Here is a 17,441-nt window from a genome sequence, read left to right as displayed (position 1 = left end):
TTTATCTTTCACCTTTGATATTATGTTCAGACACATTTCGTTATTATCTCCGACCTTAGATGTTGTGATCGGACAAATAAAATCGGACCGGTTCAGTTTCTATTTAATGTTTGATAGACAATTTAACTTGCAATGATTCCTTCCAATGAACTTAGTTTAATCCATCCATTCCATTATTTAAGAAGGAAAATTTTATTCCATCTTGATTAAATATTATCTTTGTTGATAAATTTTTATTTCAAAATTAAGTTTGGCTAGTCATTTCAAGTGAGCAGATCGGGCTAGACAGAGTGCAACCTAATTCGAGGTACTGGTGCTATGAGTGCAGAAGGAGCTGTTTGTGTCAAGTTTGGTATTGTCCTCTGGGAGCTGATTCAAACCCAAACTAGGAATTTCTAGCAAACACTATCAACCTTATCGCACAACTAAAAATCAAAACAGGAGGATAAATATATATATGGAACCCAAGTAATAGCTTATTAGCTTATACGTGGCATCTAAAGGTAGGTTGCATTCGCAGTGATTGTTGGAATTAAACTGGCTCCACGAACCCTACCTTCGAAAGCATAATACTCAGACTGAGAAAGTAGACAATGCACTGCTTCCTTGCTCTCCAGCTTCACAGAAGGACCTAGTTCAGTGACAATTGCTTTCATCTCGTCAAGCTCAGTGGGTGTTGGATCGGGCTTTGGCCGAACCATGCCACCGCCATGAACACGATGGTCCCGCACAAGAGCATCGTGAACAGCACACAGACTTGCTTTCCCCCTCGCGGACTTTTCACAGAGCGACCCGACTTGCCCCCATGAACATCGCCTACCTCCGCCATGCGCTTTGCAAAAATCGGTTCTTCCCTGTGCGCTCTTATCGCATCCATCGAACTTGCAGCGTTTTCCGCCGCCGTGCCGGACACAGAAACTAGTCCGGCCTCTGGCACTTCTAATGCACCCGGAGACCGAACACCGCTTCCCGCCACCGTGGGCTACACAGAATGGAGTTCCTCCATGCACGCTCTTTGGGCAAACATCTCCACCCTCCTGATACGAGCAACGCTTCCCTCCGCCGTGCCCCTTGCAGAGGAGAGTGCTCCCCTCGGCCCCTTTTGTGCATTCCGGAAATGTGCACCTCTTGCCGCCGCCATGAGCCTTACAAAACAGCGTGCTGCCTTGAGCACCTTTTGTACAATCCTTAAAGTGGCAGCGCCTCCCACCTCCATGGGAAATGCAGAGGCCCGAAGAACCTTCTGCGCTCCTTGTGCAGTCCTCCCTCTGACACCTTTTGCCACCGCCATGCCGGATGCACAATCCGGATTTTCCCCTCGCGGCACGAATGCAAGTTGGATGGCTGCAGCGCCGACCACCGCCGTGTGCAATGCAGTAATCGGTACGACCATCAGCACCTTTTGTGCAGCCAAGAAACTGGCACCGAAGACCACCTCCATGAGCTTTGCAATATATTGTCCTTCCCTCTGCTCCCTTTTGGCAGCCGAGTCGCTGGCACCTTCGTCCCCCGCCATGAGCTATACATAGGCCAGAAGCGCCTCTTGCGCCCTTCGTACATCCCTGGAACTGACAGTGCTTAATACTCCTGCTGTGTTTTTGAGAATTAGAAACCCCGGAAGGGACGAAAACTGGGTTTTTCAATGATTGCATATTGGTCGATGGGGAATCTAGAACCGCTGAAGTAGAATCAGCTTCAGCACACATTTTCATCTGCATAGCAAAGCTGCTACTAGCTGTTTCTAAGTTGGATTGGCCAAGTCCAAGGCATGCCCCAAATATCCAGCAAGTCCCTGTTGATCTCTCTTCATTGCTGATCAGCACAGGGTTTGGTACTACGGAAGAATTCAAGCTTTTCAATTGTTGTCCTGTAGTTAAATGGTCGGCATTAGATAGAGCAGATTCAGAAGATCCAGTTGATGGACTTACTTCTAAGCCAAACAGCTTTCCAGTATGAGAAACTTTTGGACTAGTAACTGATGACTTGCTATTACTTGAGATATTGCTGCTGCCAAGATGAAGCTGATAATTAAGTCCTAGGATCGCAGAGGATTCTTCATCAGTTTCCTTAGCTGACGAAATTCTTGAAATGCTGCCTGTTGTGCTTGACTGACCCAAACTCACGGCAAGCAACAGATTTCTTGGACTCACAAATCTGATAAAATCATTTGATTCACTTTTTGACCCTTCTATGATGGGAGTGTAATCGTACACATTTGGAAGCAAATCAACTGGTATCTTCACTTGAGTACTGAATTGACCTCCTGATTGCATTGAGCTGCAGGAAGCAAAATCCATGGACAGCATGTTCTTTTCCACGAACCTTGTCATGAGAGGACCCTTTGGTCAATCAAACTTGATTAAACAAGAACTAGTTAGCCAATCTCTCAAGAAGTAGATTTTGCACAAGAATTCTGAGTTAGAAATACAAGAATAAAGATTCGGAACCTCCACTGACAAAACCAGATGTATCACAGCGGTCCATTGTATAAAACTTCAAAAAAAAAAATCCAAACAAGTAGCATTCTACCAAAAGCTGATGATGGAATAAATAATTCTCAATGAACTACCAGGACCAATGTCTAACAAAATAAATGAAGTAGATTTTACTAAGCATTACTATCTGAGGACGACCATAATAATATGCTAAGATCTGACATACCAGAACTGTAAACAGTAAACTAGATTTTAGGACTTCTAAGCCTAGTCACAGAAAAAATTAGGCAACATAAAGATCAACCAGACCGACAAAAATATACTATTGATAAATCCATTGTTTGGAAGCAAGCACAACCGAATATAAACCGGCGAAGTCGAAATCGAAACTTACTCCGCAAACGCAGGGAAAGAAAGTACAATCTCCAGTGACACCTAAACTCCGAAATGCATAAAGATGAGCAAGATACCTATGAGCACGGGAAGATTTCGTCAACTCCTCCATGAAAGCAGAGAAAGCGAAGAACCGCAACTGCCGTTCCTAGATCATCAAAGATAAGTGAGTCAGGGTTTAGGCTTCTTGTGATTGGCTGATTCTCTCGGAACTCGGAGAGAAGACGGAGAGCGGAAGCACAAAGTGAGGAGGAGGAGGAGAAAGAACCCGACGAGTCGCCAAAGGTTTGATTTGTTGGGTCTGCTTAATGGGATGGATGCTCAGCTCCTACCGAGGTTCAATGAATGTCGACATCCTCATCGAAATGGCGTCCAGATTCGATGAACCAAAGAGCGGAAAATAGGGCATGCAATTCAGGAAGCTAATTTGTGAATTTGGTTTCGTCTACAGTGGCAACGAGGATTGACTCAGGACATAGACACGTGCGTAATTCCCAGGAATATACCCATCTCTGGGCCTGCCACAGCTGCCATCTTCTAGCTTTTCAGTGGACTAATCGAGCTTGGTTTATCGATCATTGACAAGAAGTTTGCAGCAGCAAATTGATGGTGCAGTTCCAATCTCCTCTTCCGGAAGAGACAATAGTTCTGCTTAGATCAATTGGGAGTTTTTCAGTCTATCCTGTTCATGCAATAAAAGGATTATTAGTTTTCGATGTATTTTGTTGGATTAACCGAAATGGTTATCGCATAACAAAGTCGTATTGCATCAAAAAGACAGGCATTGACTGACACTGGATCAAATCATACATTTCTGACCTGCTAAAAGTAAATGAATGCAGGAAATAAGAATACCAACAAAGTTGAGTTCTCTATTCTCAATGGATCCGAGTCTGGAGTGGAGATTCCACGCACCTGCATCTATATGGTTCAGAAGGTACACCGTCACAACCAGGTATCATAGTTGTTTGAGGCACAGGTGTGCCATTTTTTTTCACTGAAAATGCTTGAGCTAGACCAGCTGTCCCAGAAACTCCTGAAGAAACTTTCAAGGATGTGCTTCTTTCTCCATCATTGACAGGATTAGAATCCGTGTCACTTTTTCTATCATCTGCAGTTAAAAAGCATATCTCATGACTTTAAAAGGAGGTGTTATTTGTTTGATTTAGGCAAACTGGAAGAACGCAATTCAAGGAATTACAGTACAAGCTAGCTTGGACAATGATAGCTGATGATGGTCTATCTTCAGAACCAACATTTCTTTGGTTGCTAGATCCCTATTACAAGAGAGGGTATTCTGAATAGATGTGATATTCGTGCGATCCCATAAAAGTACTAGACATTATTGAAAGCAACAAAGGAATTGAAAAAAGGAAAACGGGCATTACTCTGGCTGAATTACTCCCATCACTTCCATTGCTAGACCAATCTGCACTATTATAATCACTGTACATGTGTGATAAAGACATACTTGGATCTCCACTGAAAGCAAACTTTTGCTCACTGAATTTCAGCAATGCTAATCCACAAATATGCACTCAGAAAAACCTATGTGACAGCTCATGTTGTCGAGCACTTGCAGCAGTATTTGAAGTTATATTGCCCACAGCAGCATTAAGCTTAGCTGTTAGCCCTTTGTCCTTGCAGCTCATGTCGTCGAGCACTTGCAGCAGTATTTGAAGTTATATTGCCCACAGCAGCATTAAGCTTAGTTGTTAGCCCTTTGTCCTTGCTCCCTAGTGATGTATTAGGAGCCTTTACACTCAAAGGAGTTGCCATCTGTAAAATAGGGCCAAATATGCGAAGAAAGTTGAACTCCAGGGAAAGAATTTATGCTTCTAATGAAACACTATAACCAATATCAATAAATAAATTGCAAGTAAATATTCCTCACTGCTACTGCTGCAGTTGCTGCAGGATTGGGCACCCTGCAAATAAAAACATGATGCACAATGAAAGAAATTCTAATAAATTATCAGGCACATTTTATTCTGTGCATAAACTAGCTGCCATATATCCCACACCCCAAGCAAAGTTCAATGTAGAAAAGATGGTAGGTCGCAAAGAACCACTTAGGGGAGGTATCATTGAGTGAGGATAAGCTCCATTAGGATACATTCCAGCATATGGTGACCCAAAAGGAGGGATAAAGGGCTGAGTCCATGAAAAATAACAACATCAAGACTGATGAAAGTCATGATAATACTCATCTTATACAGTGAATATGCTGTGTCTAATAACATTCTTTTGCAGTTCGATTCTTAGTTGATTGACCAACAGTTGACACTTCATTTACATTGTGAAATCTTAATGTATGTGCACATCTCTATTCTTGCAAATCATTCAGTTTCTGTGTTTCTACTGGAGTATTCCCTTCCGCACCTCACCATAATTTCCTCCAAGTACTAGCTTGTAAACTGTTAAAGATGTTAGACTATTCTCCAATTTGGTGTCAATATATCAACTTAGCACTAGTTGTGTATACAGTTTGATCAGTTTGAAGAGAGTAACTGTTGATACATATGACGTGCCAATTCCTCTTTTGTTTATTAATTATACATAAAAGTTTGAAGGCAAGAATAATGCCACTTACATAAACTAAGACATGGTTCACCTTTTATAAATAATAAATCTCCTTTTAGATAAAGTTGCAATTGAAGACTCTATAGTTAAACATTATCAAATAATTTAAATGTATGGATGAGGCACATAACCAGGCACAATTGAAGCGCTGAAATAAGGAGGAAGCATCACAAGTATGGACGAGGTGCATAACCAGGGCCATAATATGCCTGAAAAAGAACAGTTTCTTTGGTACTATTCTTAGATGCTCTACTTTAGAATGATTCAAACCAAATCTAATAATGGCTAACCTGCATAGCTGCCCAGTCAGCATGTGGATGAAATGCAGGTTGCTGCTGCAACTGGAGAAAATGCTAATGGATTAAGTTAACTGCAGAAACTAATATTTCTCACCACTTGAAACAAGAAGACAGAACAATTTTTGAGGTATTTAGGTATGAAAAGGACGGCAAGTAAACAAACTGTGACATATTGAAAGCACGAAAGCCAATTATTCTTTAAGCTCCCTGCTACTGAATTACCTACAGTTAGTAAAGATTGTATCAGTGTTCAGCACAAGCAACCAGATATATAAATATCAGTTGTTTAATAAAGAGAAAACGTTCATGTAAAATCATCATATAAAATGTACCCACCTGCACAGGTGAAGGCATTTTCTCGGTTTTTGGAGACATCATTTTTTTCATTATTTCCCATTCAGTCGCTATCTGCATGTATATAATTGCTTAAAATCCCAAAATGTAGAACCTTTTGGGAACATAATAAATGACAAGACATTTATTTCCAGGAAAATTCTGGAATTTTGACAAATGACATATTAATCAATTATTTTGGATTTATAGAAGACCATCTTACAAAATGATTTCTTCGCTATAGTATCTGACAATAAACAGACTGTATGTAATGCCAGTCAGTATGGTTAACAAATCAAACACATACTGACTGAAGGTCCAACATAAGCTCAAAAATTTAGACAGCACATGACCAGAAATGCTCTTGCAAGTAGCCATGACACAAGGTTGAAAATGCTTTTTGACAGAGATGGTAAGCAGTATCATTAAAACCTACAATCAGTACCACAATTTTCTGGAGGAACATCACTGCATTAGATATCACAGTAGCCAAAATATTTTTGTTAGCTATATGGGATCCATCATAACCATATCATCAAAAGCAAGGGACTACAGTGAGTGTCAGTGCCAATTTTAGAAAAGAGAAAAATTTTCTTTTGGAAGAGGTCAATCCCAAGTAGCAACAGCGATTCAAGAGCTTAATATATAATGAAGATGAGAAGATATACAGCAGCACCCTCGAACTATCCAAGATGGAACTAAAGAAGCATGACTTCAGGTCGAGGCCTAGATAGGAAACCCAAGTTTTAGTACTCCAGTGGCTGCTCTTTATCCTTTCAGTATCTTACAGAAGCTACACTCTCTTGACAAGCAAATATGCCAATAGATGGCATGGGGCTATTGCCACAGCCTCAACCATATGCCTTGATAATAATAAAATTCTAAAAAGTATAACTATTAACTCTGTTATGGTGTCAAAAGGCTTCATTGATTACAACAAAACAAAATTATTATCACATAATAATAATAGACTCTGTATATCAAGTAATACTCCCATCACCATAATGAAAATTTCCATGAATGCATTCTGATAATTCGAGCTTTGAACTAGCTTTCTACCATCTTATTAGTGATTTAATTCATCCTTTTGTGAAGCTCAATGGAGGGACAAGATTCGTGTTGTTGATCCTAGATAGTTAGGTCCAAACACAACTTACTGATGATGGTGATCAGATATAATACAATTGACGAGAAAATTAAGAACCCTCTGGTAGCAAGGATAGCTGTTTTATAATCTATATGCAGTAATAGCAATCTACAATGAAGAGCGCCTACATTGATTAGCATTGTACTGACAACTAAATCAGAATACCACTCCAAAATCAGGATAATAACCTTCGTGGATGTATTATATATAGTCTAACTCATTTGTTTCTCATCAAGAAAAGACAAAATATATAAGGCATTTATTCTTCACCATCTGTCTAAATTTTTCATCCGTTTTCTATCCGACGAATCTCTTCAGGCCTTCCCCCATATGATCCCATTTCAAGCCCCAATTATCCTGATTCATCGTGCACATCTCTAATCTCCCTCGTAGAACCACACAAGAAATCATATTTACTGAGAAATTTCGAACATAACCCTAAACATCCATATATTGATACCCGATCACCACAATAAGCCACCAGAATTCAATTTTTCTTGTAGAGAATAACTAAAACCCTAATTCTAACCACATAATTGATAGGCAGCAAACTCTCAACTTCTGCTAACGTATATAGGGAGCGAACGAATAATAACAACAGGACTAGGCAGCGAGGGCGGGCGCACAGAATTAGGCCAACAATTCGTCGCTCACCTGAAATATCTGGAACAGATTTCTTGTCCGATTATCTAATTCGCCAATTCGCGACTAATATCCCTCCAAAAAGCGGAAGCCCGTTGGAAAAAGTGGACGAACTCCCTCGAAGCGACTCTGAGATCAAACGTTTTCAAAAGGAGGAGGATGCAACGGTGGATAGGAAGGCAAACGAAGTCCAAACTCCGACGCTACTCTCTTCTTCTCGAGTTCAGATCCTCTGTCCCGAGATTCAAGCCAGAGAGGAAAAGAGAAGGGAGAAAAGGATGCCACATCACCATACACGTGTCCGAATCAGCTTTAGATATATGCGATCTATATTGCAGATACGGCACTCACAATAATTAGCACCAAAATAAACCCGATAGACGATTGGAGCATCTATACGAGGGCCCGAGGGTACGCGAATGAGTGGGCATATGAGATAGCGAGTAAGCATTAGGTCGTCTGGCAATACGCGGTCCGTACACGTGTAGTGGACCGTACCGTCGTGGCTGGTGACGAGGTGGTCGTCAGGCGGGGACCCACCTGCCCCCTACTTCTTCCTTCGACGTACGCGTCTAGAAGCGACGCGATGTTACACCTTTTCGGCTATTAGTTGATACGAGTGTGGCTGCATGGGGTAGACGAGTACGAAGCAGTCACAGGGCAGGTAACAAAAAAATGCCAACTAATTTCGATGTTAAAACTTGAATTAATAACCGAAACAAATTCGAAAAATATAATTAAAAAATATATCAAACGGACGATGATTTAATTAGAGTATATGTAAAAATTATATATAAGAAAAAAAGGAGGAAAATAAAAGAAGAAAAAAGAGGAGGTCACCGGAAGCGCATTCGTCCCCAAATTAACAGACCGGCGGTCGGGTGGTGGGGAACTGCGACAACAACCGGTCCAGTTGTCGTAATTCTTCTCCTCTCCTCTTTAGTCCTCATCACCACCGCCTTCTCCACCCGCCGGCGCCACCGCGCGCGGAGCTTCAATCCTTCGCCGGTCGGTCATCTTGCCCTGCAATATCCTCATGCACGCTTAGTCAATCCCACGTACGTACTTCCCCAATTCTTTAGTATATTCTATTCAGTCAAATTTGATTAAGAATCTGTACGTCAATCCCCTAGCCATTCTTCGTAGTTTATTCGGCGCTTCATGCAATGCGATGTTGTTGTTGTTTTTTTCTTTCTTTTGATTCTTTTTGTTGAATGTTTGAATGGTTTAAAGATCGAATTTTTATTATTCAATTCTCTCCAAGGAAGATTTTTTTAAGGGAAAAAATTGGATTTTTAGATAGTTTTCTCGTCGGCGATGGATCAATTCCGGCGGATTGGGGAAGTTCTCGGCAGCCTGCGTGCTCTGATGGTCTTGCAGGACTCCATCGACGTCAATCCCCGGCAATGCCGCCTGCTCGTCGACGCCTTCGACCTCGCCTTCCACGCCGTCGCCGACGCCCTCCGCACCCACTTGACCTTCGACCCTAGGCACACCCTTCGCTGGCGACCGCTCGAACACCCGCTCGCCGAGCTCCACCTCATCTGCCTCGAGGGCGAGCACTACGTGCGGAGGTGCTTGGAGCCCAAGCCAATATGGTGGGGCAAAGTCCTCGCCCTCAGCCGCGAAGCCGACTGCGTCGAGTTCCACCTCCACAACCTGCTCTGGTGCCTCCCCGTCGTGCTCGAGGCCATCGAGGCCATCGCCGAGGGTGCCGTCGGCTTCGACGACGAGGCCACTCGCAAAAATAGGGTTTTGGTTTCCAAGAAGTACGAGAAGGAGTGGATGGAACCCAGGCTGTTCCAGCACAAGCTCGGGGAATTGTACTTGTCCTCGAAGGATTTCTGCGCCAGATTGGACTCGGCTTCCAGGGAAGATCATTGGATTCTCTCACAAATCTTAAATAACAGAAAGATCTCACCTTTGGATCCATTGACAGACCATGAGAAGAGCCTCCGTGAGCTCCTTATTAGCCCCAAGTCCCAACTTTTTCCCAGCTCAGTTCTTGTTCAATCTCCAGGTTACCAAGTTCGTAAAAGCAGCAGCAACTTCATGGAAGTCCAGTGGATGGGTGAAAGCTTCCTCGTCGAACATCTCATTGGAAGAACAATTGATGAGGCGTCGATAGCAAATGAGATCTCTGCTCTCGCATCCATGGTTCATCCAAATGTGTCACATTACATGTACGTGCTTGCAGACCAAGAGAAGAAAGAGTGGTTCTTGGTGATGGAATGGATGAGCATGGATCTCTCAAGCTACACCAAGAATTTGTGCTCCACCAAGAACAAAGCCTCCTTTCCTTTGCTTGTGGCAGTGGACACGATGCTTCAGATTGCCAGAGGAATGGAGTATCTACACTCCAAGAAATTGTTCCATGGAGACTTGAACCCTTCCAACATCCTTGTTAAGGCGAGGAGTTGCTCACCTGATGGCTATTTGCATGTGAAAGTTGCTGGCTTTGCTAAGTGGTCGACTAAGAATTCGAAGAGTTCAACAAGTGTAGAGGGTGAAACGGATCCATGTATATGGTATGCCCCTGAGGTTCTACAAGAGCAAGAACAAGCACAGGATGGGAGTACAAATAATAGTAATAGTTGTATCAATGGTCGCTTAAGATGCTCAGAGAAGGCAGATATCTATAGCTTTGGAATGATTTGTTTCCAACTTCTAACAGGAAAAGTGCCCTTTGAGGATGAACATCGCCAAAAAGACAACACAAGCAAGAACATAAGGGTGGGTGTGAGACCATTGTTTCCATCTCAATCTCCTAAATACTTGACAAACTTGACTAAAAAATGTTGGCACTCTGACCCAATGCAAAGGCCCAGCTTCTCCACCATTTGCAGACTACTTCGGTACATCAAGAGGTTTTTGGTTATGAATTCAGAGCACATTCAACCACTAGTGGACTACTTCGAGCTCGAGAGTAGCATGTGCAAGAGCTTCACCAGTTGGGTACAGAAAGATGTGCTCGGGGCATCAGAAGTTCCATTTCAAATGTTTGCTTACAGGGTTTTGGAAAGGGAGAAGACAAGTGCCAATGTGAAGGGCACGAGCTGGGATATTGAAGGGGATGAAACATCGGTTTGGGGAGAGGAGAAACAAAATACTGGGATTCTAACTGATGATCCGTTATTGTCGCCACAAGTTAACCAGGATACAAGCATGAAATCATCAGCAAAGAAAATTCATGGAAAGTTGAAGCAGCAATTGTTCAGTATGTTCTTCACATCTTACTGTTACTATGCTCATCTGTATGCATTTAGTTTACTTTTTTTTTTCTTTATAATTTTTGCTTCAGCTGCTATGAACAGATTACCAGGGACTAAGCTTTTATAGGAATTTAGTTATGACCGTCTCAAGAAACAGTTACTAAGACTTATTTTTATGGGTTTATAAAGCTGTTTAATGCATTCCTGAAGTCAGATCAGCAAGAACAAATTCAAAGGGCTATAAGAAATCCTCTTCTAAGAGACTTCTATAATAATATCATTGCTGAGTCAGAATTCTCTTCTGAATTATATGTAGAAGTGGACAAGATATGCAAATCGTAACTTCTTTCTCGGCAAACTTAATCAAAATTTTAAACTTGAAATCACCTTTTCTAAAATAGACTATTGTTATTCTGAATAGCTATTACTCTCCAGCTGCATTGTCATATTTTGTTCTAGTTACCAGAACTTATAAGAGCTTTTCTATTAAGAAGAAAGAGCATCTCTACTGCTTAAGAAATGAATCAAACAACAAAACAAAAGAAACTAATATTGTGGTTTCGCAATCTTCATTCTTTTTGAACATTTAGATACATGCAGTTACCTAACCAAATGCTAAGTTCCTCTTAATGAGTTTCAGATATATAATACTTGCAATCATTCTACTCGAATCTACGAATGTATTGCTATAATCAGCTTCCAATGAGAATAAATTGTTAATGATCTCCTTATTTTTCTTTGATCATACTACACATTAGTCTTGAATCATAATCTTCAAGCAAACTAACTTGAACCTTTATGGCAGGACTTGTGTCTCCAGGGCAGAAGAAGAACACAACAACAGTGATCAAACCACCACAGTTATCTGGACGCAGCTTCAGTGTGAACAATGGAAACAGGTTTCAGCAGGTGATGATGATCCCGGCGAGGAGGAGGTCGGGGCATGTCTCAGATTCTGAGCTAACATAAGAAAACACATTGATGATGAAACACAACACACTGAACATTCACTAACTTCAATTGTTGTCGTCCATCATTTTGTATGTGAGCAACAATTGCATTCTTGGTTATGATTGAACTTGTCTGAACCGAAATGCTTTATTGTGAGAGTTGTGGTGGTGGTATCAAGTTGCAACTGATTGTGATTTATGTTCTTTGCCAACGGCAGTGTCATTTCGAGCAGCATTGTGATAGAAAATGATTTTAGTTGAAAGTTTGATCACAGTTTGTGATGCAAAGCTGGTCTTTAGCAGTAGAAATTGGTTTTTTATTTTGATAAAAGAAATTAATTTAGAATGCAAATGCTTTTATTTAATTGCAATAAATCCTTTCATTTAGCTGTATTAGATCTTAGTTATAATATATATCTTTATTTAGTTAGATTGTAGCAGTTTTTCAAAAAAAAAAAAAAAAAACAATACGCATGATGATTATTAAAAAAAATATTTTTGAAATAAAAAATAAAATGAATGGCTCGTATTAAAAAGGATTTTTTTTTTCAAAAAATGAATATAAATAGTCTTATTTAATTTCAGATGCTCATTAGATTTTTTTTTAATGAACTCGAACAGAGTCGTTTTCAAATTCGGACTTAAAAATGATAGAGCACCGACCAGATCAGGCAGAACTGGTGGATCTTGTGCCTTCTTCACAGCGTCATGGCGGAAGGCAAGCAAGAGATGCCCCGAGAAGATCAAGGTACGGCGCGCCGCAAGAGCTTCTACGGTTTCCTCCTCGGGATCTTGGGCTCCGCCTTCCTCTTGGTTCTCGCATTTCAGCTTCTCTTTCCTCGCGCGACTGACGCCCGTCCTGCTCCAACGGAAGGTGAGATTTTGATAGTTGAAGTTATTGTAGGGAGATATTAGGGTAATTTTACTTGTTTATCCGTAGATTTTGATTGCCGCCATGGTTGTTTGCGTTATTAAGAAAGGTGGAATTTTTACGGTGAGGTTTGAGAACTTGCTCTGAACTACGGTGGGGGTAGTGCTTGTTTATCATCTTAAAATCGATTTTTCGTTTGGTATAATAGCTTCTGGCGACAGAAAGTGAGGAATGTCGGAGTGGGTTAGGGTTCTTCCCATTAATGATGAAAATGAAAAAACAAACCATGGGCTTATTGCTGATTGGCTATTTCCTTTTCTCTTCCAATTGAAAAAAAAAAAACAATACCTGGTTGTTATGTGTCTCCAGTTGTTTACTGAAACTGTGCTGAAGTATTTGGATATTGTTGGCTTTGGACATAATTTATTCAGATTGCCAAACTTCACCAACTTGTTTCTTGGAGCAGACTTTCTCTCTCAAAATTCGTGTGAATTGTGGGACATTTTTTACCCTCAGAAACATGGCATTTGTACTTTTCTGTACTTGATTATTTTTCTGTCATGAAAGCAAGTTTCTAAAAGTTTTCATGATTATTAATTATTCTCAAGAAAAGGTAGGTCGAAGGCTCACAGCTGACAATTGTTTTAAGCTTGGAACTGAGTATTTCATTGTAGGTCACTGCTCTCTTAGCACTTATGTATGATTAATTATCAGCCAATTTATGTTCTAATGCTTGTATTAGATGTACTAAAAGGAATCCATGAGTGAATGCAAACCAGCAGCTCAGAGATTCGTGTATTGCTTGATTGTTTAATTTTTTCATGATAAATTTTTATCTGCATCCATTTTTTATGATTATCACATCTGAAATTCATCCAATCTTGAACATCAGATGATGCAAACAGATGTGATCTTTTCTCCGGAGAATGGAAAAAAGATTCTTCCCCTGCTTATTCAAATTCAAGTTGCAAGTTTATATCTTCTCCTCAAAATTGTTTGACAAATGGCCGATTAAATACTGACTACCTTTCCTGGAGATGGAAACCACATGGTTGCAAAATTCCTCCCACAGACACAAGGAAGTTCTCTAACAGCATGAGAGGAAAATCCATAGCATTTATTGGCGATTCTATTCTCCGCAACCAGATGGAATCATTGCTTTGTATTCTCTCAAAGGTGCTCTCTGGACATGCTCGAACCCGGTGCTACTTTATCCTTGTTGTCTATTTTTTCTCTTCTTTCTCATATGATCTTGAGCATCATTCCATATCATTCTAATAGAAATTAATTAACCAAGCTTTCATTTCATAAAACAACTTTTCAAATGCCAAATTTGAGTTATGGAAATGGCATTTGGGAAACAATTTAGCTGGGAACCTTAACTTATGTTGAACATTATAGCTTTTGATTTGAGGACAATTACCCCAACATCAATCTTCTATGTTTTATTTAAACTTTTTTTTTGAAACCTACTTGCTGTCCATGATTTATCCTCGTGCTACTTTCTGTCCATGATTTGTCTTCTTGAATCTGTCTTATCATCAGGTTGAAGAAGCAGTACTAGTCTATCACGATGAAACATATCAATCCAAAACATGGTACTTACCCTCACACAACATCACACTGGGACTCATTTGGGCTCCTTTTTTGGTGAAATCCACAGAAGCAAAGTCCAAGAAAGATATACAGATTTATCTTGATGTTCTAGACCCAGTGTGGACCAGCCAATACCAAAATTACGACTACATAATGCTGTCTGGTGGGCAATGGTTCCTTAAAGAAACCACATTCTGGGAGAATAATACCATTGTTGGCTGCCACTACTGCCCAGGCAAGGGATTAAAGGAACTTGGTATGGACTACTCTTACCGCAGAGCCCTTCGATTGATTTTCCGCTTCTTAAGTGCTGCTGATCACAAGCCGCTTGTAGTTCTGAGGACTTGGACCCCTAGCCACTTTGAGTATGGGCAATGGTACAGTGGTGGGATTTGCAACAGAACAAAACCATTCAATGAAGGTGAGTACAATGCTGATCCTGTGGATGCAGTAATGAGAAACGTGGAATTGGAGGAGTTTCAGGAAGGATTGGTAAATGGCTTGAATCTGAGTCTTCTTGATATTTACCATCTTTCACTTCTGAGGCCTGATGGGCATCCAGGGCCCTACAGAAAATACCACCCTGATATATCTAAGAAACCACAGGAGGACTGTCTGCATTGGTGCCTGCCTGGGCCAATTGATACCTGGAATGAGTTGTTGATAGCAATTCTTATGGGAGAGGAAGAACTAAGGTCTTCTTTCTAATCAACTATCGGGTTCATGCCTTTAACACTAGACATTCATGTAGAATAATCTGTTGGATTAGGGGAGACCCCATGGTCTAATTAATGTTTGTGTCTCGGTACTTTAGAATGAAAACAATAAAATGGAATAAAGACGATCTCAGATCGGGTGTATTTGTTTGTGAAATTGATATGTTGATGATTGTTATTTAATAAATGAGACGATCATTGTACTGCTCATTTTGCTTTGTGTACATGGAGCAACAAAAGCATCATGATAAGGGTGTACGCACTTTATCGTTTGTCCAAATTTTAGGAGATAATATAGAGATTGCTCTATCATGATGTTTTCTTCTTTGGTACTTCTCTTTCCTTTGTTTTTCTTTTTTAACCACTATTTGTAACTTTATTGTCTTATCATGTGCCAACAGAGAGTAACTTCCACAAATGCACTTCTCATTTATTGTCAGCGAGAATCCATGCTCGCCAACCCAATGTAAGTTAAATATAATTACTTTATCTCATCTAACAAAAACTACAATACTTCTATACATTGTTTTTAGCTGGAGACAAAAGAACAGCCAGTTGCTGTGGTTCTGCTAAATCCTATGATAAAAGCATTTACTGCCACAAAATTCTTCCACACACTCATGAGAAGAAGCTGGAGGCATCGAACTGGAAGCTCTGATCCAAGTTGAGTTCATCAAGCATGACATCCATGTTCACAAGAGATGAGTTGCTTGCTGAATTTGCTCTTGATATTTTCTCTCCGAGGTCAGAATCAGAAGTCTCCTCATTAATTGGATATGGAGACATCAAGAAGTAAGTGGAATCCAAGGTAACCGGAGATACAAGAGTAGAATTGCCAATTAAGACGTCGTCGTTGGCGGAGAGCAGGGAAAAGATCTCCGGCGGCATTTCTCCCCACTCAGCCATTGATGCCATGGATAGAAAAGCCTGCTCCTGAGCTTCCTCCGAGTCCAATCTTTCAGTTTTTACTTTCTTGCGCTGGCTCTGTTGCTCTTCAGATGCTGATGCTGAATCTGTGTGTGGTCTTCGTAGGCATGAGTGAATACCCCTGTAGGTGATGTTAAACAGCAGGGGATCCTCATCCGATCGCTGCACTTGTTTCACCGCAGGACAAGCCTGTGTATTTCGATGCGTGCATCTGTAGTAGGCTCTGCAGAGATCGGGCGAAATCCAAATGAGTCAACAATGGAGAATATTGCAGGAAATCAAATTGCTTTCGTACAGAAATTAGATGACCTTGGGTGTTTGGCCCCGAGGATATCTTTCTGCCCGTACTTTCGCCAGCTGTAGCCGTCGTCAACGGGCCCTTCGACTCCTCCGGCGCCGCCGGGGATGAGCCTCGCCTGTGTTGTCCATTTATGGAGTGTCTTCCTGCAAAGATCGAAGCCAAAGACGTGAGCTTTAATTAACGAGGCCTATACTGAAATGCCAGGTTCGGACTAAAGCTCTCCCACCTATTCTTCTTCATCTGCTTGCAGTCGTGTTCCTCTGAAAGCGGACAGGGGTTCTCGAAACAGGGGCTGTCGCCGGTGGTCGACGGCGGTGTTCCTCCTCCGTCGAGACTGCTCGACTGAACCATCAGGATCGACTTCTGAATGGAATACAGAATCTCGGGGGCTAAAGATTTGCAGGAGTCGGCCAGGGCAGAATGAGCCAAGTGGGACTCCAGCTCCCTGACGAGCTGCAAAGCCCGAGCCAGCTCCGCCATTAGAGGGGTCCCGTGCTCAACTCCTTCTCCGCTCCCCATCACCGGCGTGGAGGAATCGATGTCAAGGGGAAGGAATTTATAAAAAGGAGGGAGAGGGAATAGCGCGTCATGGGAAGAGATTGACTGTTTCAAAGCAGAAACATGACTCGACCGGAATGATGGAGTCACTGGAAAATTAACTCGGTTTGGTTCGGCAAAACTTTATCTATTTATATTTTAGACCGTAACCATTAATCGGTCAGTTTTTAAACTCTCGAAGGGCGTTTTAGACAGATAAGTAAATCTTGGAGGGTGGAAAAGCATAACTTTTAAATGAAAAACTACTACTATACATACAAATATCCTGTAATCAATTATAATTATAACGGACTTGGTTTCTCTGTAATTTCTCGGTAATTTTTTGGATGTGGACGCAGAGAAAAGAGGGCCGCACCGTTCCCTTTAAGCACGCCATTGAATGAGAAATGAAAAGGACGGAACACATCAAGTGCCAGTGCCAGAGGACTTTACGAAAGACAAAAACCAACTACTACTTTTAACATCATTTTCCCACTTG

The 17,441-nt window shown here is 41.2% G+C and overlaps 4 protein-coding genes across 23 annotated transcripts; 2 read left to right on the top strand and 2 right to left on the bottom strand.

The window, feature by feature from the left end:
* Positions 1-426: 426 nt before the first annotated feature.
* Positions 427-8,111, bottom strand: LOC122035135. Of its 19 annotated transcripts, XM_042594567.1 has the most exons (11): positions 7,845-8,111; positions 6,047-6,118; positions 5,874-5,932; positions 5,702-5,752; positions 5,543-5,620; positions 4,723-4,756; positions 4,217-4,607; positions 4,035-4,105; positions 3,744-3,939; positions 2,906-3,510; positions 427-2,322 (listed from the first exon to the last, which is right to left on the bottom strand). In XM_042594567.1, exons 10-11 carry the CDS (start codon positions 2,938-2,940, stop codon positions 498-500), a joined length of 1,860 nt encoding a protein of 619 aa, XP_042450501.1. In that variant the 5' UTR covers positions 2,941-3,510; positions 3,744-3,939; positions 4,035-4,105; positions 4,217-4,607; positions 4,723-4,756; positions 5,543-5,620; positions 5,702-5,752; positions 5,874-5,932; positions 6,047-6,118; positions 7,845-8,111; the 3' UTR covers positions 427-497. The 19 variants fall into 19 exon arrangements, with proteins under 19 accessions (XP_042450501.1, XP_042450545.1, XP_042450574.1 ...); XM_042594611.1 differs by having other exon boundaries at positions 4,217-4,756; positions 5,702-5,781; XM_042594640.1 differs by lacking the exon at positions 4,723-4,756 and having other exon boundaries at positions 5,702-5,781.
* Positions 8,112-8,623: 512 nt separating this feature from the next.
* LOC122035119 (mitogen-activated protein kinase kinase kinase 21-like) lies at positions 8,624-12,258 on the top strand. 2 transcript variants are annotated; one of them, XM_042594518.1, is made up of 3 exons: positions 8,624-8,890; positions 9,136-11,049; positions 11,850-12,258. In XM_042594518.1, exons 2-3 carry the CDS (start codon positions 9,150-9,152, stop codon positions 12,011-12,013), a joined length of 2,064 nt encoding a protein of 687 aa, XP_042450452.1. In that variant the 5' UTR covers positions 8,624-8,890; positions 9,136-9,149; the 3' UTR covers positions 12,014-12,258. The 2 variants fall into 2 exon arrangements, with proteins under 2 accessions (XP_042450452.1, XP_042450444.1); XM_042594510.1 differs by having other exon boundaries at positions 9,132-11,049.
* A 377-nt stretch (positions 12,259-12,635) lies between these two features.
* LOC122035103 (protein trichome birefringence-like 26) lies at positions 12,636-15,387 on the top strand. Its single transcript, XM_042594492.1, has 3 exons — positions 12,636-12,868; positions 13,758-14,041; positions 14,411-15,387. Exons 1-3 carry the CDS (start codon positions 12,703-12,705, stop codon positions 15,167-15,169), a joined length of 1,209 nt encoding a protein of 402 aa, XP_042450426.1. The 5' UTR covers positions 12,636-12,702; the 3' UTR covers positions 15,170-15,387.
* Positions 15,388-15,582: 195 nt separating this feature from the next.
* LOC122035110 (probable WRKY transcription factor 41) lies at positions 15,583-16,977 on the bottom strand. The gene is made up of 3 exons (XM_042594504.1): positions 16,632-16,977; positions 16,414-16,548; positions 15,583-16,327 (listed from the first exon to the last, which is right to left on the bottom strand). The coding sequence occupies exons 1-3, from the start codon at positions 16,922-16,924 to the stop codon at positions 15,796-15,798; spliced, it is 960 nt and encodes a 319-aa protein (XP_042450438.1). The 5' UTR covers positions 16,925-16,977; the 3' UTR covers positions 15,583-15,795.
* Positions 16,978-17,441: the final 464 nt, after the last annotated feature.

Source organism: Zingiber officinale, chromosome 1A (assembly GCF_018446385.1).
Source record: "Zingiber officinale cultivar Zhangliang chromosome 1A, Zo_v1.1, whole genome shotgun sequence".
Lineage (NCBI taxonomy): Eukaryota > Viridiplantae > Streptophyta > Magnoliopsida > Zingiberales > Zingiberaceae > Zingiber > Zingiber officinale.
The sequence above is the reverse complement of the archived record's forward strand: the minus strand, read 5'-3'. Positions and strand labels throughout refer to the sequence as shown.

Coding starts and splice junctions, on each gene's coding strand:
- LOC122035103 (XM_042594492.1), top strand. CDS start 12,703: ATGGCGGAAGGCAAGCAAGAGATGCCCCGAGAAGATCAAGGTACGGCG. Junction 12,869..13,757: donor CCGTCCTGCTCCAACGGAAG/GTGAGATTTTGA, acceptor CTTGAACATCAG/ATGATGCAAACAGATGTGAT. Junction 14,042..14,410: donor TGCTTTGTATTCTCTCAAAG/GTGCTCTCTGGA, acceptor TCTTATCATCAG/GTTGAAGAAGCAGTACTAGT.
- LOC122035119 (XM_042594518.1), top strand. CDS start 9,150: ATGGATCAATTCCGGCGGATTGGGGAAGTTCTCGGCAGCCTGCGTGCT. Junction 11,050..11,849: donor GTTGAAGCAGCAATTGTTCA/GTATGTTCTTCA, acceptor CCTTTATGGCAG/GACTTGTGTCTCCAGGGCAG.
- LOC122035135 (XM_042594611.1), bottom strand. CDS start 2,940: ATGGAGGAGTTGACGAAATCTTCCCGTGCTCATAG. Junction 2,323..2,905: donor AAATCTTCCCGTGCTCATAG/GTATCTTGCTCA, acceptor TCTCATGACAAG/GTTCGTGGAAAAGAACATGC.
- LOC122035110 (XM_042594504.1), bottom strand. CDS start 16,924: ATGGGGAGCGGAGAAGGAGTTGAGCACGGGACCCCTCTAATGGCGGAG. Junction 16,549..16,631: donor AAGCAGATGAAGAAGAATAG/GTGGGAGAGCTT, acceptor CGATCTTTGCAG/GAAGACACTCCATAAATGGA. Junction 16,328..16,413: donor CTCGGGGCCAAACACCCAAG/GTCATCTAATTT, acceptor CGATCTCTGCAG/AGCCTACTACAGATGCACGC.